The sequence below is a fragment of the Musa acuminata genome, chromosome BXJ2-8 (genome assembly GCF_036884655.1).
Source record: "Musa acuminata AAA Group cultivar baxijiao chromosome BXJ2-8, Cavendish_Baxijiao_AAA, whole genome shotgun sequence".
NCBI classification, from domain to species: Eukaryota; Viridiplantae; Streptophyta; class Magnoliopsida; order Zingiberales; family Musaceae; genus Musa; species Musa acuminata.
Window position 1 is genome coordinate 43,062,978 of NC_088345.1, and position 27,563 is coordinate 43,090,540.

The window sequence follows — 27,563 nt, forward strand, 5'->3', positions numbered from 1 at the left end:
TCAAATAAATCCAAATTACAAAGATGAGTCGTTCATCTCTATTGTGAGTATGGCATCTTTCTCATTTCCACGAGTCATCACATCCTTCCAAATTTATGTTTATATGAATTGTCTACTTGCGACTTGCACTAGCATTTATAAAAAGTTCCCCTATCCGCCCTTTCCATTGGCCTACTTAATCGTAAATATTGACTGCAAAGAGCAACACCTATTGTCGTAAGTTAATAAGAAGTCTATTCTTGTCTCCCAAACCAAAGAAGTATAATTTACGACTTGTAGCGAGTTGACTTGGTGTTTATTACAGAAAACATTGCGCGGCAGGAGGTTTATTCACATGGCAGCGAGCTGTGTGACAAAATTCTGTCACGTTTATAATAATTAAGTAACATCGTGATAAGATATAAAGAAGAATAAATTTTATATACGAATAAATATAACACATAGTGAAATTAAATATAATTACAATAAAATATGATACCAAGATTTACTTAAAAAATCCTTCAAACATAAAAGATGAAAATCATGGGGCAAACCAGAGAAAAACTATTATAAGAATAATAAATATACAAATCTCATAGCCTCTTGCCCAAAATCCAAGCAATAACCATAAGAGAATAATTGAGATATAAGGATTATTTCACTGTGCATAATATCTAAAATCACTCCAAGTAATCACAGTAAGAATCTACTGTAGATCTGGTTGAGAATAATCTTTCTACATTATCTTTATCTTTTTTCCCTTCTTTTCTTATTTTTCTGTCTTTTTCTCATCTTTTTAAATCATGTTGCTACTGTAATTTTATGCCCTAGTGTTGTAGTTTTCTTTCTATTTTTTACGGCCACCACACCCCCCTTATTAGATCTAAGTTTAGGATAAAAGAGAGGTGGGCTATGGGCTGTTAAAGCCTGGGCTAAACTCATGGGCTGTCAGCCTAATAACCTCCTCCCCCTTCAAGTCATAAGGGAGGTTATCTCATGACTCCTCAACATGAAACCATGCTGACCAACTATCGACATATCTTTTATCTTTCTTTCGGTAAGGTCCTTGTCAATATGTTTATTCCATCATTATCTGTATGAATTTTCTAAAGTTGTAACTGTTTCTCTTAAAGTACATTTCAAATCCAATGGTATCTGATATTTATATGCTTTAACTTAGAATGAAAAGTTAGATTCTTACACAAATGGATAACACTTTGGTTATCACAATTCATCACAGAGTTTTTCTATTTCAGCCCTAATTCTTATAAAAAAATTTTCATCCAAAACATTTCTTTGCAAACCTCCGTAGCAACAATATATTTTGCCTCTACGATGGGGAGAGCAATACACCTTCGCAATCTGGATTGTTATGATATAGCTCCCCTTGAAAAAAGTAAGTACAAAACTGGATGTAGATTTCTTTGTATCAATATCTCTTGTTATATCTACATCTATGTAATCTATCAACATATGTGGTCCACCTTCAAAGCTTAAACAAACTTTAGAACTCCCTTTAAGATATCTAAAGATCCACTTCACTGTTGCCCAGTGCTCTTTCTCGCTTTTTCGTCAATGATTTTAATGTCAAAAAATTTTCTAAAACACAACACACATAGTTCAAAACCAATCTTTTGCACAAACAACCTAACGTTGACACTACTATAGGGAAATCTAAGGGTGATATCATATGTGTAGCGGAAGAACAAAAAATAAAAAAATTTAAATTTTTTAAAAATATGTTCGTTATCATGCGAAGATTGGTGCGTAAAAACCCGTAAAACTTAACTCCATATTTGAGATAATTATATTTTACCTAGGGAGATCGTATATCCCTAAATCTCTACAGATATGTAGGAGAGGATGAAATAGGTCAAGCATCCTCCTCTCTAGTAGTGATCCACACGGTAGGGCGGTAGGGCTCCGACGATGCTTCTCTAATTGCTGCCCAAAACTCTACACCTACTATTTGAGGAGGAGAATGGGAGAGGAGAATAGGAGGTGGGAGCCAGAAAGTCTTTGACCTATGAGTCTTTGATTCCCTCTTATTTATAGAGGTCTCTCTATCAACTTAACCCTAATGGATTATGTCCTATTGGGTATTGAATCTCCATCCAACTACCCAAGCCTCTTAGATTAGTGGATCTTTATCCAATAATCTCTCATTGGCTTTTGTTGAATCTCATCCATATGATCTAATAATTCAGGGGCTTATTGGATATCCAATAAGATAAGGACTCCGACGGATATCTCATATCTGAATCTCTACTCGTCGTAATGCATACCATATGTGTGTGACCCTCTAGGCCCAATATCGAGTTGGCCGTGAGTTATACTTGTCAGAACTCCTTTTGGCTCAATGAATTATTATCTTCATAATAATTTACTAGACTCATCGACTATGGACATACAAGGTTACTACGTCGTAGTCCCCAGATAATACAGGGGAATCTAATCTATTGGACATATTTGTCTTTAATTACCCTGTATCTATAGTCCCTTATCCATCTAATACCATAGAGACTGTATACTAGGTATGATACTATTAGACTCATACAGTTTCTATTCAAGTCTCACTCCAATCGGATTCTCTTGGGAAACTCTTTCTCTCTCAATCCAAATGACACTGGCCAGGGATTTGTTTGAGCAAGAACATATGAGATATTCCTCTCATGACATCGAAAATGGATGATCCTCTATCGACACTCAATAGTTCTAGTAAGGTTGACTACCACTCCCGATGACCGATATTGTCTCCCTAGTGTCCCCACATGAGTAATTATGAGAATAGTCGCCTTCATCATATGGATGGGTATATAGCATACCAGTTTGTCTGGTTATCTCGATATCTTTCTCAAGTAATATATGATCATGATTATTTAGGGTATGTGTTTAAAGGTAAATCAATCTCATTATTGTGATGTTATCATAATCTGATTCTCATTGCACAAATCCATAGACATTATTATTATTATTATTATTATTATTATTATTATTATTATTATTATTATTATTATTATTATTATTATTATTATTCATGTAATAAGTAATATAAAATAATAAAATATCAAATAATATAATAAACAAAAAAGTGTATGTCATGTCACACGTGTCTCACTCACATGGTTGGCTTGTAGGGCACATATGGCTAGTAATAGGAGTTGGGGCTTAAAGGATCATAAGCTATATTCATGTTTTCTCGTCACCTCCTATATCTTCGTCTTGCCTCTTCCTTCTGACTACCCCCACTCTAACATGAGAGGACAACAAGAGGGGCCAATCCCTTCTTTGTTACTGTAGTGTGATGATGCACGAACATGAGGAAGAAACATGTTGCGTAAGGAGGTACGTCGTCGTCGTTGGAAAGGAGTTTGCAAGAGCTTCTTTATCCACTGACTAAGATCTACATATTTGGAGATATATAATCTTTCCTAGATAAGAATGTCTCACTTACTTTATATAGTTATGCGGTTTTATCGTTTTGAGTTTTTCACTTAACTTTATCATAATGATTAGATAATATTGTTTTGTGCAACTAATTTTTGTTTTTACTTTTTACCGTGCATGTGATGCTTTCTACGATGCTAGGCGATCAAAATGGCATTCCCTGTTCGACCTTTTAGCTATTTTGAGTAAGGCAAGGAATGGTCCCTCCTTTAGTTGTCCGAAAGGAGGGTGTGGGAGAGGCAAGGTATGTCGTCGACTATTAACGTGTGGCTCTTTCTTCACCCATGATGTCATTGATGAGCGGGTCTTGGGGGGTTTTTTTGGGAAGCTAGGATAGGTAGGGATCATGGGTTGATCCCTCTTGGTGACAGTAGAAAATTGGTGGGAGCTTCTTGTTTATGTGACCTTCTCGGTCCGATAGTGGTATAAATTGATAGTGCTGCTGCTTTACCTAAGACTTTGTCATTAATTAATTGTTATTATGTTGCTATCTATGCATCCAGATCACCTCGAAGAGTCCAAACAAGGAAAATGTACGGTCCAGATTTAGTCGAAGTTCCAACGATACAGAAACATATTAAATATAATAATTTATAAAAAAACTAATATTAAATATGATAATTTATAATCTTTTTGAATCTCTGTTTATTTTGTTCTATCTCATCTCTTCTCTTAATTGTATGGCTAAAGTATTACATACATTTTTTATTTATATAAAAATAAATACTTTGATTATAATAATAGTTTTTATTTTAATTAACACTCTTAAAACAAAATTATATCTAAATATAAAATTTGACTTAATATTCCAATGGAATAACTAAACGAGCATTAGAATTGGCTTGTGAAATGGCTCGATTAGGATGGTGGCGAAGATCGTGGAAGAAACCTGTTAATGCGAAATAATTCTTTTCCCTCTTTGTGTATCAAAATAGGTTCCTCATCAAAATATCAACTTGATATCAAAATGCTAATATCAATCAGCACAGCATAAACAATAGAGCAATAAATCAATCACACAGTGAGACCAAATCTTTTTAACGTGAAAAACCCAATGTGGGAAAAACCACGGGACCGCAGTCCACCTCAAACTTCCACTATCAATAATAATGATAACAGGTTTACAGTAGGTCTTCTCTAGAATAACTAGAGGATCAGAATAACATCAAGATCATAGATCTTGGCTCAAGAATAGCATATCTTCATCACATAGGATGAATCTCCTCAAAAGAGAATTCTAGGTCTCACGGAGTGGATATCGTAGGAAAGTACCTTAGAGAGGGTAAACTGTAGATCAACACCGTTAGGATTGTAGAGTTTGCTGTAAGGATTCTCCACATAAAATTTGGGCCGAAACTGACAACGTTTGGCCATCGATCGTCAAGCAGAAAACTCAGAAACCTAATCTTTCTCTCTCTATTTCTCTCTCTTTTCTCTGCACGCCGTCGCTGCACGCTCACTGTGCACGTTGCACTCTCACTCAATTTTGCCCTTTCTCTCTTGATTTCTTTGATTTGGGCTGATGGCCCAAATTTGTCCAAGCCTACATATGAGCTGGACCCAACAATTCTCCCCCTCCAGCTCATATGGTGGGCTGTACCAAGCCCGCTCTTCGCCTACATGCTTCAAGCTTCTCCTTAGGCAAAGACTTTGTCAACATATCTGAACCATTATCATTGGTATGCACCTTTTCCAACTGTAATTCTTTCATCTCAAGCACATCACGAATCCAGTGATATCTCACATCAATATGCTTGGATCTAGAATGGTATGTTGAATTCTTGGAGAGATGAATGGCGCTCTGACTGTCACAGTAAACAGTATATACTTCCTGTTTCAAGCCCAATTCCTGTAGAAACTTTTTCATCCATAAAGTTTCCTTACAGGCTTCAGTAACTGCTATGTATTCTGCTTCTGTGGTTGATAGAGCAACACACTTCTGTAACTTAGACTGCCAAGAAACTGCTCCTCCTGCAAATGTCATCAAGAATCCTGAAGTGGACTTCCTGGAATCAGTATCACCTGCCATATCTGCATCTGTGTAGCCTTCTAACACAGGTTCATCACTGCCAAAACATAAACACAACCTGGAAGTACCTCTTAGATATCTTAATATCCATTTCACTGCTGCCCAATGTTCCTTTCCAGGATTAGAGAGAAATCGGTTGACAACTCCAACTGCATGAGCTATATCTGGCCTAGTACAAACCATAGCATACATCAAACTGCCTACTGCAGATGAGTAAGGCACTTTGGACATTTCTTCTTTTTCTTTCTCACTTGTAGGACATTGTTTCGAACTCAGTTTGAAATGACCTGCAAGTGGAGAATAAACTGCTTTGGCTTTACTCATATTGAATCTTTCAAGAACCTTTTCAATGTAAGTCTCTTGAGATAGCCAAATCTTCATTTTCTTCCTATCACGAAGAATCTTCATTCCAAGTATTTGTTTCACCGATCCTAAGTCTTTCATGGCAAAAGACTTACTTAGCTCTCTTTTAAGCTTTCCAATTTTTCCAACATCATGGCCAACAATCAGCATATCATCAACATATAGTAGTAAAATAATAAAATCATCATCTGAAAATTTCTTCATAAACACACAATGATCATATGTGGTTCTATCATACCCTTGGCTCATCATAAAGGAATCAAACTTCTTGTACCACTGTCTAGGTGCCTGTTTGAGTCCATATAAGTTTTTCCTAAGCTTACATACCAGATTTTCTTTTCCCTTGACTTTGAAACCTTCTGGTTGCTCCATGTAAATTTCTTCTTCTAAGTCACCATGAAGAAATATTGTTTTTACATCAAGTTGCTCAACTTCTAAATTCAAGCGGGCATCCAAACCAAGAACAACTCGGATAGAGGACATTTTTACAACCGGAGAAAATATTTCTTCAAAGTCAATACCTTTCTTCTGACTGAATCCTTTCACAACTAGTCGTGCCTTGTATCTTTGTTGTGAGCTATTATTTTCAGTCTTCAATTTATAAACCCACTTATTCTTGAGAGCTTTCTTCTCTTTCGGCAGCTTTACCAAGTCATAGGTGTGGTTCTCAAGCAAGGATCTCATCTCTTCTTGCATGGCTTTAACCCACTCACTCTTATTCTCATGTAGAATAGCTTCTTGGTAAGTTTCTGGCTCTCCCCCGTCAGTAAGCATAACATACTCATGTGGAGGATATTTGGTAGAGGGTTGTCGCTCTCTAGTGGATCTTCTCAATGAAATCTCAATTGGTGGTGGAGGTAGCTGTTCAGTTGGTTCAGAATCATCAATTGTAGGTGTATCATCACTAGTATTCTCACCATAATCTTCTTGTTCATCTCCCCCATGATCATCATGAACTATAAGTGAAGGAACTGGACCCAAACTCGAAGGAATATAAACAGAGGTTTCTGGCTTCTCAACATTATCACCATCATCAAACAATTGGTCTTCAAGAAACACAACATCTCTACTTCTAATAATCTTCTTGTTCACTGGATCCCATAATCTGTACCCAAACTCTTCATGACCATATCCCAAGAAGATACATGCTTTTGCCTTATTATCAAGCTTGGACCTCTCATCTTTGGGAATATGAACAAATGCTTTACACCCAAAGACTCTCAAATGATTATAAGATATATCTTTTCCTCTCCATACTCTCTCTGGAACATCACCTTGCAGAGGAACTGATGGAGAAAGATTTATCAGGTCAACTGTAGTTCTCATAGCCTCCCCCAAAATGACTTCGGTAACTTGGCGTGAGAAAGCATACACCTAATCCTTTCTTCAATGGTTCTGTTCATCCTTTCTGCCACACCGTTCTGCTGAGGAGTTTTAGGAACTGTTTTCTCAAGCCTGATACCATGGAACCTGCAATAATTCTCAAAAGGACCCCTGTACTCGCCACCATTATCTGATCGAACACACTTTAGCTTTCTATCAGTTTCTCTTTCAACATTGACATGAAACTCCTTGAAAGCATCGAGTACCTGGTCTTTAGATTTCAAAGCAAAAGCCCACACTTTTCTAGAATGGTCATCAATAAAAGTAACAAAATAAAGAGCACCTCCAAGAGTTCTAGTTTGCATAGTACAAACATCAGTATGAACTAAATCAATAACATCAGATCTTCTAGATGATGGATATGTCTGAAATGCAACTCTATGTGTTTTTCCAGCTAAGCAATGATCATAAGATTTAAGAGATGTACCTTGCAACTCTGGTAAGAACTGCTTTCTAGCAAGAGTTTGAAGTCCCTTCTCGCTGATATGTCCAAGCCTCTTATGTCAAAGATCTATACTTTCACCTTTTCGAATTGCATTAATCTCTTCTTTGTGTAGCTTAGCTTCCATGACATAAAAAGAGTTAATCTTCTTTCCTTTTGCCACAATTAGAGAACCTTTAGTGAGTTTCCATTTACTTTCACCAAAATAATGTGCAAAGCCCTCATCATCAAGTCTACCTGTAGATATCAAGTTAAGACGAATATCTGGAACATGCCTTACATCTTTGAGTATTAATTTGCTCCCAATACTGGTCTCCAAGCAAATATCTCCAATACCCACAATCTTAGATGTACCATTGTTTCCCATTCTAACATTACCAAAATCACCAACAGTGTAAGATCTAAAGAAATCACCATGAGAAGTAACATGAAATGAAGCACCAGAGTCAATTACCCAGTTACTGTCCTGAGCTACAAGACTAACACAACCTTCATCACAAACAATAGTCCTGAGCTACAAGACTAACACAACCTTCATCACAAACAATAGTGATATTACCTTCAGTAGCAACTGTATTGGTCTCTTTTTCATTTTTCTTCATTTTATTCTGTTCTCGCTTCCAAAACCTACACTCTTTCTTCATGTGACCTGGCCTATTACAGTGAAAACATTTGATATCTCTTCTAGACTTGGATCTTCCTCTATAACCATATGGATTTCTGCTATGACTTCTTCCACGTCTTTCTTGTTTTTCAGTAACAAATGCACCAGAAGAAGATTCACCCTGTTCTTTCCTTCTTGCATCTTCATTTAGCAAACTATTTTTAACCATATCTATGGTTAGAGTCCCCTCTGGCGTGGAGTTACAAATAGTCACCACATACGTTTCCCAACTTTCTGGTAAAGAGCTGAGAAGTAATAATCCTTGCATCTCATCATCTATATTCATTTTCATAGCAACCAACTTGTTTGCAAGACTCTGAAATAGGCTTATGTGCTCAACAATGTTACCACCACCATCTTTATACTTCAAATTTACAAGCCTTCTAAGGAGAGAAATTCTATTTCCCACGGTCTTTTTCGCAAAGAGATTTTCTAACCTTTGCCAAACAACATCAGCTCTGATTTCATCTGAAATATGCTCATGCAAGTTTATATCCATCCATCTTCTAATAGCTTTTCTATGTTGAACTTCTCATTCTTAATCGTCCATAGTAGAAGGTTTATCTTTAACCTTGATAGGCTTATATAAATCTTTGCAATAGAGCAAATCTTCCATCAAACGCCTCCAAGTGGAATAATTTGATGAGTTCAATTTAATCATACCATCTGACTCCATTTCAATCACACAAGAAAACTAGCACCAAACAACCTGATGCTCTGATACCACTTGTTGGGAAGAAACATGTTAATGCGGAATAATTCTTTTCCCTCTTTGTGTATCAAAATAGGTTCCTCATCAAAATATCAACTTGATATCAAAATGCTAATATCAATCAGAACAGCATAAACAATAGAGCAATAAATCAATCACACAGTGAGACCAAATCTTTTTAACGTGGAAAACCCAATGTGGAAAAAACCACGGGACCGCAGTCCACCTCAAACTTCCACTATCAATAATAATGATAACAGGTTTACAGTAGGTCTTCTCTAGAATAACTAGAGGATCAGAATAACATCAAGATCATAGATCTTGGTTCAAGAATAGCATATCTTCATCACATACATGGATCTCCTCAAAAGAGAATTTTAGATCTCACAGAGTGGATATCATAGGAAAGTACCTTAGAGAGGGTAAACTGTAGATCAACACCGTTAGGATTGTAGAGTTTGCTGCAAGGATTCTCCACATAAAATTTGGGCCGAAACTGACAACGTTTGGCCACCGATCGTCAAGCAGAAAACTCAGAATCCTAATCTTTCTCTCTCTATTTCTCTCTCTTTTCTCTGCACGTTTACTGTGCACGTTGCACTCTCACTCAATTTTGCTCTTTGTCTTGATTTCTTTGATTTGGGCTGATGGCCCAAATTTTTGCTCTTTGTCTTGATTTCTTTGATTTGGGCTGATGGCCCAAATTTGTCCAAGCCCACATATGGGCTGGACCCAACAGATCGAAACTGATGGTTTGGATACAATGATGTACTCAGAGATACTATATGATGCCTCGTTACAGTTCGAAAGCTTTTCTCTACCAATTCAAAAGTATAAATAGCGAGAGGCCCTCAGAATTTCCTTACGTTAACTGTACCTTTGCATTCGTTTATTTTGTTGATCACATAAACTTGACCGTCTGATGTGGGCGATTTTTCCATTCTTAAATAAGAAGACCGAAAAAGATGATTTGTCAAAACAAATATTTCGAATTTTAGAAAGCCTAACATAAATTTGCTTCAGCTGTTCGTTTTTATATTCTCTACATATATTTTTTTCTGAACAGCTTCAAAATTACTGGTCATATTATTTATGACCGGATTGTATATATTCTTCTAGATCTTCTTCACCTACTCACCAAGGACGTTTATGTCTTTATCATTGTTGACACCAAATCCAGAGAATAGATTTAGTAAACTTTGGCAGGAACAAAGCATCAAAACGTCACCTCGAACCCCAAACAAACCATTTGATCTCCGATGAGCTATTCTTTTTCTTGGTGCGTCGAGTTGAAACGAGAGGGCGTCGTCGAGAAAGTTGCAGTGTTAGGATCCCAATTCTTCCACTGCTGTAATGGCACATCATTGTTCCGTAACGTGCACTATTTCTTCTTCGAGGGCTTCCACCAACAACCCTCATCAAGTTTGAATGAAACGAATTTTACTCCCTTAACCAAGAAATTATAAGATGAAGCCATATGCACATACTCCTTCTAGAGATCCACTGAACTGAGCTTGAACAAAGTAAACAACAGTTTGTTGACTTTTTCCACATCTTCTGAAGCTTTCATCTCATTGCTTTGGAGTAATTCTCCAGTCCAAAGGTAAAATTGTGCATATATATATATATATATATATATATATAGACTCATATACCAATTAAAATCATGGAACATCAGAGCATCCATAATATGTCACACCTTTAGTTAGTCCAATTAGCAATGTGGACTAAGAGTGTACAGTTGTTTTCTTGGGAATAGCCCAATTATCATGTGGAAAAAGAAATCGGCGATAGCATTTGGTGTATTGGTACATTTTAAGCTCCATGTATATTGCTCACTCTTATATTATTCAGCCTTCTCTTGTACATCATTATTTGACAGCAACAAAAATTTCCACATTTTGTGTAACATTATCAAGGCAAAAATCGTCAATTAAATAGTCAAATTTTTATGGCAACAATCGTCTATTTTGTCATGTCCACTTGACTGACTCACTTATATTGTTGAAAATAGCAGTAGAGGAATAAAATAATTGTCTGAAATAATCTTATATAGTAACTACGTTGATTCTTAGTCACAACTGGGAACAATTTTGTCGCTTAAAATAAATAAAGTCGATGCTTATATCACCTTCTTAGAACTTATTACGAAATCAACCAATTATAATATATTAAACACATGGACGACCGTCCATTTATATGTTTGTCCTGTGACTAAGGTAGACCAACCAATCAATGCTAGTCTTCAGGAGATAATATTTTTTATGTTTATGTATATTTATGTAATATAGCATATTTATATGTTTGTCATTACAAAACCCAAAAAACTTGTATGCATGTTCTTGTAATAATTTTCATTTGTTGTTAGCTAGCTAAAGTAAGGTAAGGTAAGGTAAGGTAGACCAACCAATCAATGCTAGCTAAGGTAAACCATGATTATTGGTGATTAATTTAAATTTTTTTGTTGGATATCAAATGAAAAATACATAATATGTTATGTTAAAAGGTAGAAAAGAAGACAACAATATGCATACATAAAAAAGTAAATGTATACGCGTGTGTTCAAAGTTGGTAAATTTTCTATTTATCCTTCTCAACTTAAGTTTACATGTATCTTTGCAAATTCCAAAAATTTGCATTCATACCTTTGCAGTTAACTACTCTTAAATACTTGTCATTTGATCATTAAAATAGTTATACTAATAATATTTAGAGTGTCATAATTTTTTTTTACATAAAATAAGTGACGAAAATAAGATTTGAACTCAAGATCTTACTATATATTTTTTTATTAGCTAAATTAACTGACACCCTGAAAATATATCGGATGAGATTTCAAATCTTAACTTTTGATAAGTGGATTTGAAATATTATCACTAAATTAATATTTTAGATATTAGTCTGAGAGATGTATAATCACTAAAAAAGTTTCTTAAAAAAGATAAGCTCTAATCATTTTTTTCCCTACCTAACCAAGTTAATGTCAAAGACTTTAGTCCGAGATATATATATTTTTCATTCGTAAAGAAGTTTCTTTCCAAGAAAATCTTAAACTTTGTCAAAAATTTTAGTCCAAGAAGTTAACGTCTGAATCAAAATGTGTTCCCTCGAACTGTTCTACCTACTTCTTTCTCTATCTATAAAATGCCCATGAGCTCCTCATCCCTCTCTACCCCATCCTCCATTAGCCTCTTCACTTCCCTGCAAGAAGCTTCTCCATGGCCTCATCTCCATTCTCTCCTCTTCTCCTCCTTCCCCTCGTCATCTTGGCCACTGTTGCCATTGGAAGCAGCAGTGATGAACCCAAAGAGAAGATAACCCACCTCCACTTCTACTTTTACGACTACTACGGTGGCCCGAACGCGACCACCGTCACCGTCGTCAGCCCTCCCGGCAACTCCTCCTTCGGGAGCATCGGTGTTGGTGACAACATTCTGAGGGAAGGGCCCGAGTCGAGCTCCAGGCTCATCGGGAGGGCGCAGGAGCTCGCGGTGCAGGCGGGCCAGGAGAGCACGGCCTATCTCTCGGCGTTAAACTTCGTGTTCACCGCCGGAGAGTACAACGGGAGCGGCTTCTCCATCTTCGGCAGGGCGGTGTTGACGGAGACGATGGAGCGGGGCATCGTCGGGGGCACCGGCATGTTCCGAATGGCGCGGGGCTACACCCTCAGCAAGCTCATCAGGTCAACTGGAACTACCGAACTCGAGCTTGTGATGGAGTACGATGCTTACATCTATCACTACTGATGAGCTGCCTCGGCGGTCCGTTCTTGTATGATTTAGTACTTTTGTGCGTCGTAATAAGACATTCTTACCGTCTCTGTCAAGACATCCTCGTGGTTGTTCCACGATTGATAAGTTTAAGGTTCGTGTCCATGTAAGAGCTTCTTATACTCGTACTGTGAGTTCTATATCTGTGATTCATACCAAGGAATTAATAAGGAACGTTTGGTTCGTTTCGAGTAATAAGCACATTTGATCGAGTAGGTTAAGTGGGATATGGTGGGGAGACATGGGGAAAGGAGGCAAACCAAGGTTGCATAAAGGATCACAAGCCCATGCACTAAGCCATATTGAGATGGTGCTTATATCCACATGTTTGATTCACTTTTAGCGCAAATGATGGCGATCATAGCTGGACGATATTTTAATCCACTACTGAGCTGCGCTTCATGTTATCTTCTTTATCTTCGTAGCTGGGAAGAGTAGGACATTCCGTTTGCTTAATCTAAACGTCAGTGGCCGTGCGAACATCTCTCTCAATGAAGAAAACAATCCGAAACATTGTTGATACGTGGAAGCTGTAGCAGAAATCTGAGATCTATCCATAAAGTCAACTTGAACTTTTTAAACCTCTTTGTATTTCCTGCAATTAATTAATACTTAGTTTATAGAGTTGGAAGAAAGAAAAAGTTAAAAATGTTGCCCGAAACAAGAAGAAGAACAAAAGCATCGAGCAGCGTAGTCTTCAGGGCGACTACCGCTTCCGACTTGGGTGAGCTGTTCAATGGGTTTGCAAAACCATGCAATCATAGTTGTCGTGATCGGTACGTGTAATGGTAATTAATCATACTATGACTACGGCGGCTCAGATTAATTATCTCAAGACGTTAAACTTACATCATCTGATTCTAAAATTCTATACAACCATCCTCACATTTCAATGAGTCGTGCACAAACAAAATTCTGTAATTAATAATCATTACATATATAATTACCAAATCCATCATCGAATCAGTCTCTTGCTCGATACCATACGATCCTCAAACAAATCTATATTTTTTTAGCATGAATATCCAGTAGAAAAAGAATAAAGTTCAAAGAAAATACAAGTAGAGCATCAACATATACAATGCATAGATGTATGACCTGTATAGCACAAGTATACTCACAATAATTAATTTAAAATTATCTGCATTAGTCATATGTTGATGTCACCAAAAAATCAATCATATCAATCATATACAACACCTACTTATTCAAATATTTACTCTATTGTAAAATAATAATATTTTAATAAAAACACATCATGTAACAATAACAAGAATTATATCACATGTCACACTTTCATTTTTTTTCCTTTTCTTTCATATTCCTTTCACGTCACATGTTATATTATTTACACAATACTTTCTTATTCATAAAGTAGATAAAAATAATTATGACACTCATGTCCAGTCATGGGTTTATCGATACATTTCTCGTAAGATTATATAACATGTCATTATTTTTCACATAGTATTGCTGAAACTCAATTCACTTTAGCAAAAATATTTTTTCTAGCTCTCTTACTAAAGCTGCTATCTCATAGCCTTCGCCTTTGTAGATTTAAACATTATCTCTTCGTCGGTTTGAAGGTTTACCATCTTGGAATCTACGAATGAGATATAAATCTATAGTGAAAAAATTATCAAGAAACTTACTTGACATTAAAGTTATATAACAAATATATAATGCTCAATCACATGTCTCATATCAACACTATACTATTATACATGTTTAAGAAAAATTAATTCATAATTCATAATTTTTTATACATAAGATAAAGCATAATAATTAATTATTGGACTGTATTGAATCTCACAACCCAGTCATTCAAGTATTAAGTTCAAATCAAATATAATGAAGGCAATACAAATCAAATAAAATATGATGTAGATGTTTCATCTTAGGAGATGAGTTTATATTCCTCCAATAGCAATGGAGATAAACGAATGATAATCCTATATATATTTTTTAAGAAGAAATAATATGTATCTTGATGATTTCTAATTTTGATTGAAAATGCTTTATGAAATCATGCTTGATGTCTTAATGAAAATATTAAGAGGTTTGATATCATGCTTAATGTGAAATTATGTATGTTATACCTTAAAAAACTTGAACCATGATATCATGCCTAAAGTAATGATGCATAATGATTATGCTTAATAAGTTTATATTTCAAAATTATGCATGATGATTTTTGTGTTTCATGGCTTATTGATCTTTGTCGCAATGAAAGTTGCTTTTTCAGTTATAAACAAGATGGATGGTTTTTATGGCGAAATTTATTTTTTGATCTTAAACTTTGATGCATGTTTTTATTTGACATAAAAAGATAAAGACATACTTGTATGAAACCAACAACTTAAAATGAAACATCTCTATCTTATTGATTTTTCAATAAAAGATTAATGAATCCATGTATATTATGCTTTTGTGAATCTCATGGATTATGAAAATGATTTGAATTTAATGGGTTTTATCGAAATCATGATCTTGATTTCTTGTTATTTATAACTTGAAATCGTTTATGAATCAAGATCTCTTATTATGTGTTCTTGTATCTTCTTATTGAGATTTATCCAAATGAATCATGATTTCTCTCTTGATTTCTCAGAATTTATAGGATGAGATTATCTTTGAAGATCATTGACTATTTAATTTCCTAAGATTTCTTTTTGTTATTTAAAGGAGATTTATCAAGATGAATTATTTGCGAATTAGATCTTTCTTGATCTTTCATCCTTCATGTCATGACTTTCATATGATTACCTTTGTATTTATATGATGCTTAGAGCATTGATGTAAGAAAGAAATAAATTACACTAATAAAAATTCTTCTTTCTTATTTACAATGACCAAGGGAGAAAAGAAATCATTTGCATTTAGAAAGATCAATAAATCTCTTTATTTCATTTTTAATCTATTGAAAGTGATTTTGTTGATTTAACAAATTAAATGAGTTGAAAATAATGATGAATATTTTAAAAATAAATGTTTGTATCATGTTTGATGATTTTACATTTTGATATTATGCATGATGAGTTGTAGTAATGATTAATCTATTTTTGGTATCATGCATGAAGTAAGAATGAAATGTAAGGTTTTAAAATTGTACATGTTTTAATTTGAAACTATTATGATGCACAAACATATTGAAAAAAGATTGATACTTTAACTTTGTCATGATTTAAAAATTGATGTAAAGGAAAAAAGAATTATAATATTGTATTCTTCCATTCTTTTTGACAATGATAAAGGGGGAGAAAAATTGCTAGCTTAAGATGCAAATTTTTTTCCAACTTTCATGTGTGAAAAAAATTGTTAATTTGAACATCGTAAAGAAAAAGCAAAAATACTAACATGCATATCTAGCAAAATTTATAAACTTGCAAAACTTAAAATTTGCTAGCTTGCATATTCTAAAATGATGCATTGCTATCTTGCTAGCTTGTTATTTTACATTTTTTTCAAAAACTTGTTAACCTTCATACTTCAAAAAAAAATAACACTTGCCAAATTGCTAGCTTCTATGTTGTAAAATGATGTAAAATTTTGTTAGTTTGCATTTTGCAAAGGAAGCAAAAAAATCATACTACTCCAAAGAGAAGAAAATGCTATCTTGAACATCACCAAAGATTGCTAGTTTGCCTATCTTAAGAAACAAAAATACAAACTTATAAAATTTACAAACTTGCACATCTTCAAAATTAATGATGATTTGGTGATTATGCATGTTGTAAGGTGATGAACAAATTTGCTAGTTGTATATTATAAAACTTGCATGATGATAAAACTAGAGATTATGCAATGATTTGAACTTGTATGTCTAAAACACTTGATAATTGAACTTGATAATTGAACTTCTCCTTTTTGTTGATGACAAAAGGGGAGAAGTACGATGTTATGCATGATTTTATCATGACATGTTGCTTAGATTTTTGAATCCAAGAGTTATATCAATATGACATATTGATAGGGGGAGTTAAGGTTAACTCCGTCAACAATTGGTTGTCATCATCGAAAATGGAGAGATCGTTGAATCACGGATTTTGATGATAAAACCAATTGCTAGAGTTTATGATTTGATTTACATTTTGAGTGATACAGGAAGCTTCGATTAGGGATAAACAATTAAAGTAGAAAGAATCATGTTGAGCCGAAGAGAAACATGTCAGAAGATTGGACGTCGAGCCGAAGGATTGGTCGATGTATCGATAGAAGGCTTTGGGCCATGAATTCAAGCATCGGGCTAAGAAGAGTAAAAATTACACCAAGAAAATCAGAGTTCCAGAGGTCAACTAGTTGATTTGGCAATGAGCCACAAGAGAGGATGATACGCCGAAGAATCAAACAAAGCCTCAATAAACCAATGACATGTCGGACAACTTTGATTCAAGTTTTGTAATAATTGTCTAGATCGAAGTAGATTTTATGTGTACAGGATTAACTATGATAGCAAGGCATAATGCAAAATAAAGTCCCAGAGTCAAGAACGCGATTTCGTTGGGAGTTCGAGAGTTCGTCGGAAGTCCGAACGTTCATCGGAAGTTCTATTGGAATTGACCGAGAAATCCAAGAGCTTGCCAAAGAAGCTCATTAGAACTTGCCAAGAAGATCATCGTGAAGTCTAGGAGCTTGCCAAGAGTCCGCTGGAACATTGCCGAGAGATCGTCGGAAGTTCGCCGAAAGAAACTAGACTAATCGGACCAAATTTGCTTAGTGTATACCTTAGAATTCATAGTTCACATATAATTGGGATTAGAATTGGGCCACCCAATTATGGGCCAGTTGGGCCCATGTATGGACTGTGTTGGGCCAAGTGCAAGGCCCAAACAGTGACCCAACAGGTGCCACCATCGTGGCACAGTCTCGAAGACTATGTCAGGTAGTGGTACCGCCAAACTGGGTGATGGTACCACCCAATGTCAGTGTCAGGTAGCGGTACCACCTAGACACAATCTTTTAGGTGATGATACCACTAGATTGGGTGGTGGTACCGCTCAATATCAATGTTGTAGGCGGTGGTACCGCCAGGACCCAGGAAACCCAGGATGAGACCTTTCTTGGCTCCAATTTTGAAGCCAATTGAGGGCTATAAATACCCCTTACTTCTCAGCTGGTAAGGCAAGAGAAATGATAAGAACTGATCCGAAACTATAGTAAAATAGCTTGCAAAAGTTGAGAGTTCCCCTCCATCGTTTCTAAGTGTGAAAGTTTGTAAAAGGAGAATGAGCCACTTGTGAAAGTTCTGTAAATAGGTGATTGATCTTTGTCCTTCAAGAAAGATCAATAGTGGAAGCTAGTAACCTCATTGGAGGAGGTATCGGGAGTGAATGTAGGTCGGATGATCGAACCACTATAAAATTGGCATGTTCTTCTTTGATTTGCATTTCTATTGTTGCCATTTACATACTGCAAAATGCTTTACTTACTTATTCATTATGCTTCCATATGCTTTCAAGTCAAGTATATTTTCGATATGATTTTTCATCGTACGAAGTTTATCAGAGTTTTTCAAAACCGTTATTTTTATCCACTGCACTAATTCACCCCCCCTTAATGCCTACTCGTTCCTAACACCTGCATGTCTCTATAATGATCATATGCACCGTATATGTCTATCCAAACAAATGGATAAAGAGTAATGGGTTGAATGGAAGTAGGTCACATGGGCTGAGTCACATCCGACCAATAAGCTAGGCCAAGAATAATCTGTCGGCTAGAGACCTAGCTTACGGGTTGTACCTAGCCAACTTGTTGAAGGCCTAACATGTAATCTGAGCCTAGCTAATTAGCATTAATCAAACTAATTAAATCAAACCTAGACCCAACCAACCATCTACTAATTTAATTTTTAATATTAATCAAACTAATTAAATCATTACAATGTAACTATTAGTATTAGATTAACAAGATGAAATTATATTTAAAAAGAAGATAATATTATTTTTAATTAACTTTTATGTAAAACTTAAGTGAAATCAAATAATACTACAACAATTAGCATTATAAATCATATGTAATTAAAAAAAAAAACTAAATATATAATGAATGATATAAAGTAACTATTGAAACTCAGATTTTGATAATGAAATCAATTGATGTATTTATCATCTAATGTGTGTTTAAGTGACATAGGACTAGCTTTGATCAGAAAAGGTAAATCGATTAAAGTAGAAGAAATCAGACGTTGAGCCGAAGCAAACATGACAAAAGATTGGATAACGGGCCAGAGGATCGGTTGACTTGCCGGTAGAAGGCTTCGATCTGTGAATTCGGGCATCGGGCCAAGAAGATTGGACATTACACCAAGGAGATTGGATGTTGCGAGAAGAAAATATGTTGATTGGGCAATACGCCGAAGGAAAGGATGATGCGTCGAAGGATCGGATAAAGCGCCGGAAGAACTAATGACATGTCAGACAATATAGGATTCGTTTGTATTCGATTATGTCTAGATTGAGTTAGTTTAGAGTATAATTGAGTCGGTTTAGAATGTAATTAGGCTAACTCAATTAGGGGCCAACTTGGCCAAAAGTAGGGTTGTTTTGGGCTAAGAAAAAGGCTCATTCAATGACACAAAAGTTGAGTTAGGTAGTGGCACCGCTAATGGCTCAGTCTACGAGATACAGCCTCCAAGACTGTATTAGACGGTCTCATAGCTGCTCATGTGGGGACACTAGGGATACAATACAAGTGCTTATTGGGGAATGAGTTCACTGATTGATCCGCTTACGAAATGATGGATGGTTAATAATGTCTTATTGTTAGACAGCAATTTCGTAGTCATTCAAGTTTAAGAAAAAATAATTCATAATTTTTTAAGCTCAAATCAAATACAATGAATCTATGAAAGCAACACAAATCAAATAATATATGATGTAGATATTTATCTTACGAGATGAGTTTATATTCCTTCAATAGTAATAGAGATAAACTCATATCATACTCTAAATGAAGTGGTGCCATTTAACTAACCTTTTATCCTCATTTAATTGGTTTATAACTATCTTAAATTGGTCTAACTAACCTATGAGTTGAATTGAGCTTGAACCCAACCAACCCTCCACTTATTTAATTTTAAATATTTAATCAAACTAATTAAACCATTACATTGTAACTATTAATATTAGATTAACAAGATAAAATTATATTTAAAAAATAAAATAAAATATTTTTAATTAACTTGTATATAAAATCTAAGAGAAATCAAGTAATACTTCAACAACTAGCATCATACAAGATATATAAATTTTTAAGAAAATTAAATATAGCATAAATTATATAAAATAACTATAACATAATTTAGATCTAAATCTAAATGTAAAAAATTTTAAATTATTAAAAAAAATTATTTTTAACAAACACAAAGAAATCTACCTCACTCTTTGTTCCTCTCGCTATTAGGCTCGAAGAGGAATCTCACCTTTTAAATAGGAGAAGATGAGTCCTCTCCAAAAGATAACAATTATTTATTTTTATTTATTTTTAGTTTTTTATTACTAACTAAAATGGTATCACCAACTTGGAATATTAAATATTCCCTTATAAAGTTTATTAGCAAGAAATAAAATCAAGAAATTAGTGCTTAATTAAGAGAGTTGATTATAGCTTTGAAAATAAAAAATAATAAAAATAAAATAATTAAGCTAAGCAAGAACTCCTATAAGTCAACTCTAAAATATATATAAGTAAATATAAATCTAAAAAGTCAACAAGATTCATTCAATTAATGTATGTCAAATATCCGATAGAGTATTCTCATAATAACGAATGGAGACAAATCTATATTGTACTCTCAACGAGATATAAAGTGACATATCTTACCTATCAAAGTCGAGACATATTCGTCCCGAATGGAGGAATCATTCAACCATCATATCTAATGGCTTGTTAACTCTCCAAGAGAATCACTTGACATACCTCAACAGGGAAACATAATCATCTCATATAGGTTATATTCATCTTAGAATCAAAATATTATATTAAAATATCTTTAAATTATCTTTCAAACATCATTAATATCAAAGAATATCTATTACCTCACAATTGACTTTAACTTAGCTCAATCGATTTAATCGACATGAATCAATTTAGCTAGATACCACTGAATTAACCTTTAATTCTTATTTAATTGATTTAGAGTCATCCAAAAGTAGTCTAATTTAGATTTAATTAGATTTTATTTAAGTCAAATCGACTTAAATCGATCTAGTTCAGTGAACATTTGGTTCAAAATCAAGAAAAAAAAGGTGCTAATAGGAGTTCAAACATATCCAAAAAATGGTGCTAATAGGAGTTCAAACATATTAGAGATCATTCATATTGATATATGTTTCCAAACATAGACACACATGGTAAAAAATACATCATCTCATTTATAGATGATTACTCACGATATACATACGTATATATATTTGCTTTATAACAAAGATAAAGCATTGAATGCCTTCAAAGTCTTTAAGGCTGAAATTGAGAACTAATGTGATAAGCAAATTAAAATTGTGAGATCAGATAGAGGTAGAGAATATTATGATAGTTATATTGAAAATGGATAAGCATCTAGTCCTTTTGCTAAGTTTCTTCAAGAACATGAGATTGTTGCCCAATACGCTATGCTTGGTTCTCTAGACCAGAATGGTGTTGCAGAAAGAAGAAATCAAACATTATTAGATATGATGTTGAGTATGTTTAGCAACTCCAATCTTCCTAAGTTCTTATAGACTGAAGCACTAAAGACGGCTATATATATATTAAATCAAGTTTTAACCAAGGCTATCCTAAAGACACCATTTGAATTATGGAAAGGTTGGAAATCGAGTTTGTGACATATACGCGTTTGGAAATGCCTATCGGAGGTCAGGATATATAATCCACAAGAGAAGAAATTAGACCCAAGGACTATTAGTGGGTATTTCATTGCATATGTCAAAAAGTCCAAAGGTACAGGTTCTATTGTCCATCTCACACAACTAGGATTATGGAATCAAGAAACACTAAATTTCTAGAGGATGACATGTTTACTAGGAGCGATCAGTTCAGGAACATAGTTTCTGCACATGATTATATAGAATATCAACCATCCACATCAAATAATATATTAGTTATAGTTCATAATACTCATCAAGTACAAACTGGTGCTGAACAATCAATCATTAAGATTCCACAAGTTGTTAACATTATTCTAATAGATCAAGCAGTTCAAGAATTATAACAAGTTCCTGAACAACTAAATGAACCACAAGTTCCTCACGGAAACATTGGTACAACATTAAGAAGATCTACTTAGAAATAAAAGATCAGCAATTCCTAGTAATTATGTTGTATATCTAAAAGAATCTAACTATAATATAGGAGCCAAAATTGATCATGAAACCTTTTCATAGGCCATGAGTTGCAATGAGTGAAATTTGTGGCATGATGTCATGAAAGTAGAGATGAATTCCATGAAGAGCAACAAAGTCTGGGATCTTGTAGAGTTACCTAATGAAGCAAAGACTATTGGTTGTAAATTGATCTTTAAAACCAAGAAAGATTCGTTATGCAACATTGAGAGATACAAGGCAAGACTTGTTGCAAAGGGATTTACTCAAAAAGAGGGAATCGATTATATAGAGACGTTTTCTCTTGTATCTAAGGAAGATTCTCTTCGTATCATTTTGGCATTGGTTGCTCATTTTGACCTTGAGTTGCAACAAATGGATGTGAAAATAACATTTCTTAATGAAGATCTAAAGAAAGAGGTTTATAAGAAACAACCTGAAGGTTTCTCCACTAGTGTTGGTGAACACTTGGTTTGTAAGCTTAAGAAGTCTATATACGGTTTAAAACAAGCCTCCCGCTAATGGTATTTTAAATTCTATGAAGTGATTTCTTTGTTTGGATTTGTTGAAAATCCTATGGATTAATGTATATACCAAAAGGTCAGTGGGAGTAAAATGTGTTTTCTTGTTTTATATGTAGATGATATTTTGCTTACAACCAATGATAAGGGTTTACTACATGAGGTGAAATAATTTATTTCTAAAAAATTTGACATGAAGGATATGGGTGAAGCATCTTATGCTATTAGTATTAAGATCCATATAGATAGACCTCGAGGCATTTTAGGTCTATCATAAGAAACCTATATCAATAAACTTTTAGAAAGATTTTGGATCAATGATTGTTCACCAAGTGTTGCTCCCATTATGAAAGGTGATAGGTTCAATTTGAACCAATGCCTAAAGAACAACCTTTAGAGGGAATCAATGAAAAGCATCTTATATACTATTGCCGTAGGAAGATTATATATGCTCATGTCCGTACTAGACCTGATATTGTATTTGTTGTAGGGATGCTAGGTTGATATCAGAGTAATCCAGGTATGAACCATTAGAGAGCTGGAAAGAAAGTGATGAGGTATCTATAAGGAACCAAAGATTACATGCTTATGTATAAACATACAAACAATCTGGATGTGATTGGTTACTCAGATTCAAACTTCACTAGTTGTATTGATTCTCATAAATCAATATCATGATATATTTTTATGATGGCTGGTGGAGCTATTTCTTGGAGAAGCACCAAGCAGACCTTGATTGCTACTTCTACCATGGAAGTTGAGTTTGTTTCCTGTTTTGAGGCTATTTCATATGGTGTATAGCTTAAGAGTTTCATTTCTAGGCTTAGAATTATGAATTCTATTTCTAGGCCATTAAGAATTTTTTATGATAATTCAACTACTGTCTTTATGACTAAAAATAATAAAAATTAAAGTCAAAGTAAACATATCAACATTAAGTATTTAGCCATAAGAGAACATGTAAAAGAAAAGAAAGTAGTCATTGAGCATATTAGCACTGAATTGATGATTATTGATCCTTTGACTAAAGGCATGCCACCTCTAAAATTCAAGGATCATATAGAGAAAATGGGACTTGATTCTAACTTATAATTATATTAAAACTCTTATATATATTATGATATTTTCTTATTCATGTGCACATTAATTTGAGAAAATATATTGGTACTAGACCAAGAATAAACACAAGGTTTATTCATCAAGTAATATTGTCATATTAAGATTAAGAAACTAAATATATCGTGATACATAGATGATAATACTCACTCTTAGAGGACTTATCGCTATGATTCATATATTTGTTTATTAAGAAAGTTGTTCGATAAAGATTAATTCAAATTATTAAGCTAAACGTATGAACCAAGTGGGAGAATGTAATCATTCTCATTAAGATTCATCATTCATTTCTTCATTTATTGTGGTTTAAATATTTTGATTTTTTATTTATTATAAATGTAATCATTATTATTAAATATTTTATATAATATCATTAAAATTCTTTATTATAATCTAAACATTATAAATTTAGATTAATTCTTGAACGTTACAAAGTTGGTGATAATAAATATTCATATGAGAGAACGTGTATATAAATGAGGGTTTTGGTTCTTGGGCATAATATGTCTAAAGGTCTAAAGGATTTCCTATACTATCTAAACCGAAAGTTATAAATCGAGAAGTGCCAAAATAAAAAGAAAATTCATTCCTAAAATTCTTGATAATAATGATCGGGAGGTATATAATTTTTGTTTTCGCACAAGTTTTTCTATGTTTCTATTATAAAAGTTTAGAAACACATTTGATATTAAAATTTCTAACCGTTGGAAGCAAGATCGAAGCTTCCTTACGGTCGCATGTGGAAACACCAACTTCTCGATTGGCGGACATAGTTGGTGAGTAGTACGGAGTGTCGTCGATGACTGCGTCGCCTTAGTTCATCTTCGACCTCGTGTCTTGACTAAAACTGGAGAAAGTTGAAGGACAGAGAGCTCGTACAGGCGATCATGGTGGACAAGCAGAACACAAGGCATAAAATCCTCGCTCTGTGCAGCATCATGGCTGACAAATTCACGGATATCATTGCTCATTAGCGAAGATGAATCCGGCAAAAACCAATGTTCTCTCTCATCGGAATGAGAGAGAAGCTAGACAAGAACTGCGATTTGCTTTCTTGTCGGGTCGCGTAGATCGAATTCTTGAATCGGTAGTTCACGAGAGGAACATGTTGACTTTTGATGAAAGAAACACCCCCACGTGTTCGTCACTGTTGCTCCCAGTGCGACAGGAGCAGAAAATGGAGACGAGGCCATGGAAAAGCCTATGCAGGAAGCGACCCGGAGTATGGAGGATTGGGTGGCGAGGCATGAGGGGAGGGGGTTGTGGGCTTTTATACATTCAGACAAAGAAGTATTGTGTGTTCATGCACGGAAGTTGTGTTTGGACTCCGCCACCATTGGATTGAGAATGATAGCCGACTTCGACAAAGTCCAAATCTCAGAACTGGGGAGGAGATATCTCTGGGGATATGTATATTTATCCACATATTTTCTTTTCGTTTATATTTAGTAGTATTTGGACTCCATTATAGAAAATTATGTAAAATATCTACGACATCCTTGACGTTATTACTGTGATTGATGAAGTTTAAAGTCATTAACGTTAATTGATATCTACAAGAGCAAAACTTTTATATATCAAATGTTTTATTTCATAAATAAATGTGTCCATCGAGAAATGATGTCGACACAGAGGTAATGCTTTTGATAATAGATCATTTAACTAATATATCTCTCGGTTGAGATGTGTGAAATTTTAATTGTGGTCAAATAATGATGTATATAACCCATCGGTTAATTATGAAATTTTAATATATTTCTAATTTTTTATTATTGCTGGTATGAATATTAGAAAAGGTAAAAATGAAGAGGATGAATGATACTATGGAAACCAACTATAAATAACAAACACAAGACAAAGAACACTATAAGAAATGTATTTAGGCTTAAAACATATAAAAATATTTTTTTAAAAATATATTGAGCAAGCAATAAAAAATCTTCAAAGAGGAATTAGAAAATATTTAATTCAATCAAGAAAAAAGAAGAATAAAAAAATATTACTTATAATTTATTCTCAAATATCTATTTATAGATATTTTAACAAAAAATATAACCTTTGGTAAATAATTATCAAAATAACCAAAAAGAAACTATCTATCAAATGTCCAATAACTAGAAATTATATTTTTTTAATATTTGCATAATTTATAACAGTGAATTAGTCTCATGTTCGATGTTTTGATTTATGTAGAGCCATTATCACCGGAGGGTTCACATCGGTGACGGCGATCGTGCTCTTACCACCGTGGAAGTGCAGGTGCCTCATCTTCCCTCTTATGACAGATAAAGAGGAAGATAAGACAGAACGGGGATGAGGAGGATGAAGACATGGCCATCGAGAATCTTGAAGGCAACCAAGTCATCAAGGCGAAGGTCGATTCGACTTTTACGTTTGAAAAGCTTGGTTGACCAGTGACCTTAGGACATCGGGCGGAAAAAGACAGTCGATCGTTCTTCCTTCGACTGCAGACTCTTCTTTGGTGGCTTGATCATACTTTATAAAGGAGAAAACAGATTCAACAGATGTCCTACGTCACATTCGAACTTGTAAAGAGTAGGTGATCGTGTTTGTTTCTCAGTTGTTCTGGAATCACACCAGGAAGTACTTCAAATCTTTTCAGCACTTGATGTAGATCGACAAGGCATCTTCGATTCACCATAGAATTTTGTACGACAACGCAGCCTCTTTCAAGTGGAGGCAACAAGACCGAGATAGTCAAGTATGAGCAGGTAGCCGAATGGCATCATCTACAGTACTGACGACACAGCTTATTTACTCTGCTTCAGTTGCTCTTTGTTGTACGTCTCCTGAATGCTCAAACACGCTTATTACTTTGTCGTAAGAATTTTAGCGGCAACTGTTAATTACTAATCACTCGGTACAAAGAGAAGATATAAAGTACACGAGCCAATGGCAGCGATGCGGTATGAAAGAGAAAGAGCAAAGTATTGATGTAGAACAAGCTGCAAGGCAGAGCAGCTTTTATTGCAACAAACAATGAGAGGCAGCAGACGGCAGCTCATCAGTAGTGATAGATGTAGGCGTCGTACTCAAAAACAAGCTCCATCTGAGTAGTTCCAGTCGACCTGATGAGCCTGCTGATGGTGTAGCCTCGGGCCATCCGGAACTTGCCGGTGCCCCCAACGATGCCCCGCTCCATCCTAGGCTCCGTCAGCACCGCCCTGCCCAAGATGGAGAAGCTGCTCCCGTTGTACTTTCCGGCGGTGAACACGAAGTTTAGCGCCGAGAGGTAGGCCGGACTCTCCAAGGATGCCTGCACGGTGAGCTCCTGCGCTTTTCCGATGAGCTTGGAGCTCGACTCACGCCCTACCCTGAGAATGTTTTCGCCCACCCCGATGCTCCCGAAGGTGTTGTTGCCGGGAGGGCTGACGACGGTGATGGTGGTCGCGTTCGAACCACCGTAGTAGTCGTAAAAATAGAAGTGGAGGTGCGTCATCTTCTCTTTGTGTTCACGGCTGCTGCTCCCAATGGCAACAGTGGCGAAGAGAAAGAGGAGAAGGAGAGTGAAGGATGGAGATGAGGCCATGGAGAAGCTTGTGCAGGAAGTGCACAGGTGGGTGGAGGATTGGGTGGCGAGGCATGAGGGTTTCGTGGGCTTTTATGGACAAAGAAGTAGAGATACTATTATTCCACACGTATTTTTCGTTCAACAGCACGTGAGAATTTGCTTCAATTGCACCTCAATTCCTTTGACAATCAAAATCTCATGATTTTTGGGTAGATTAAACAAATTAATATTAAATAATGTATATATCTTCTTATCCAAGAGATTAAATAAATCTCATGTTGTGAG

The 27,563-nt window shown here is 35.0% G+C and overlaps 2 protein-coding genes across 2 annotated transcripts; one reads left to right on the forward strand and one right to left on the reverse strand.

Annotated features, from left to right (window-relative positions):
- The first annotated feature begins 12,186 nt into the window (after window positions 1-12,186).
- On the forward strand, window positions 12,187-12,980 carry LOC135618224 (dirigent protein 11-like). Its single transcript, XM_065119092.1, has one exon. The coding sequence runs from the start codon at window positions 12,238-12,240 to the stop codon at window positions 12,763-12,765; it is 528 nt and encodes a 175-aa protein (XP_064975164.1). The 5' UTR covers window positions 12,187-12,237; the 3' UTR covers window positions 12,766-12,980.
- Window positions 12,981-26,771: 13,791 nt separating this feature from the next.
- On the reverse strand, window positions 26,772-27,296 carry LOC135620396 (pterocarpan synthase 1-like). The gene has a single exon (XM_065123320.1). It carries the CDS (start codon window positions 27,294-27,296, stop codon window positions 26,772-26,774), a length of 525 nt encoding a protein of 174 aa, XP_064979392.1.
- Between the last annotated feature and the right edge of the window lie 267 nt (window positions 27,297-27,563).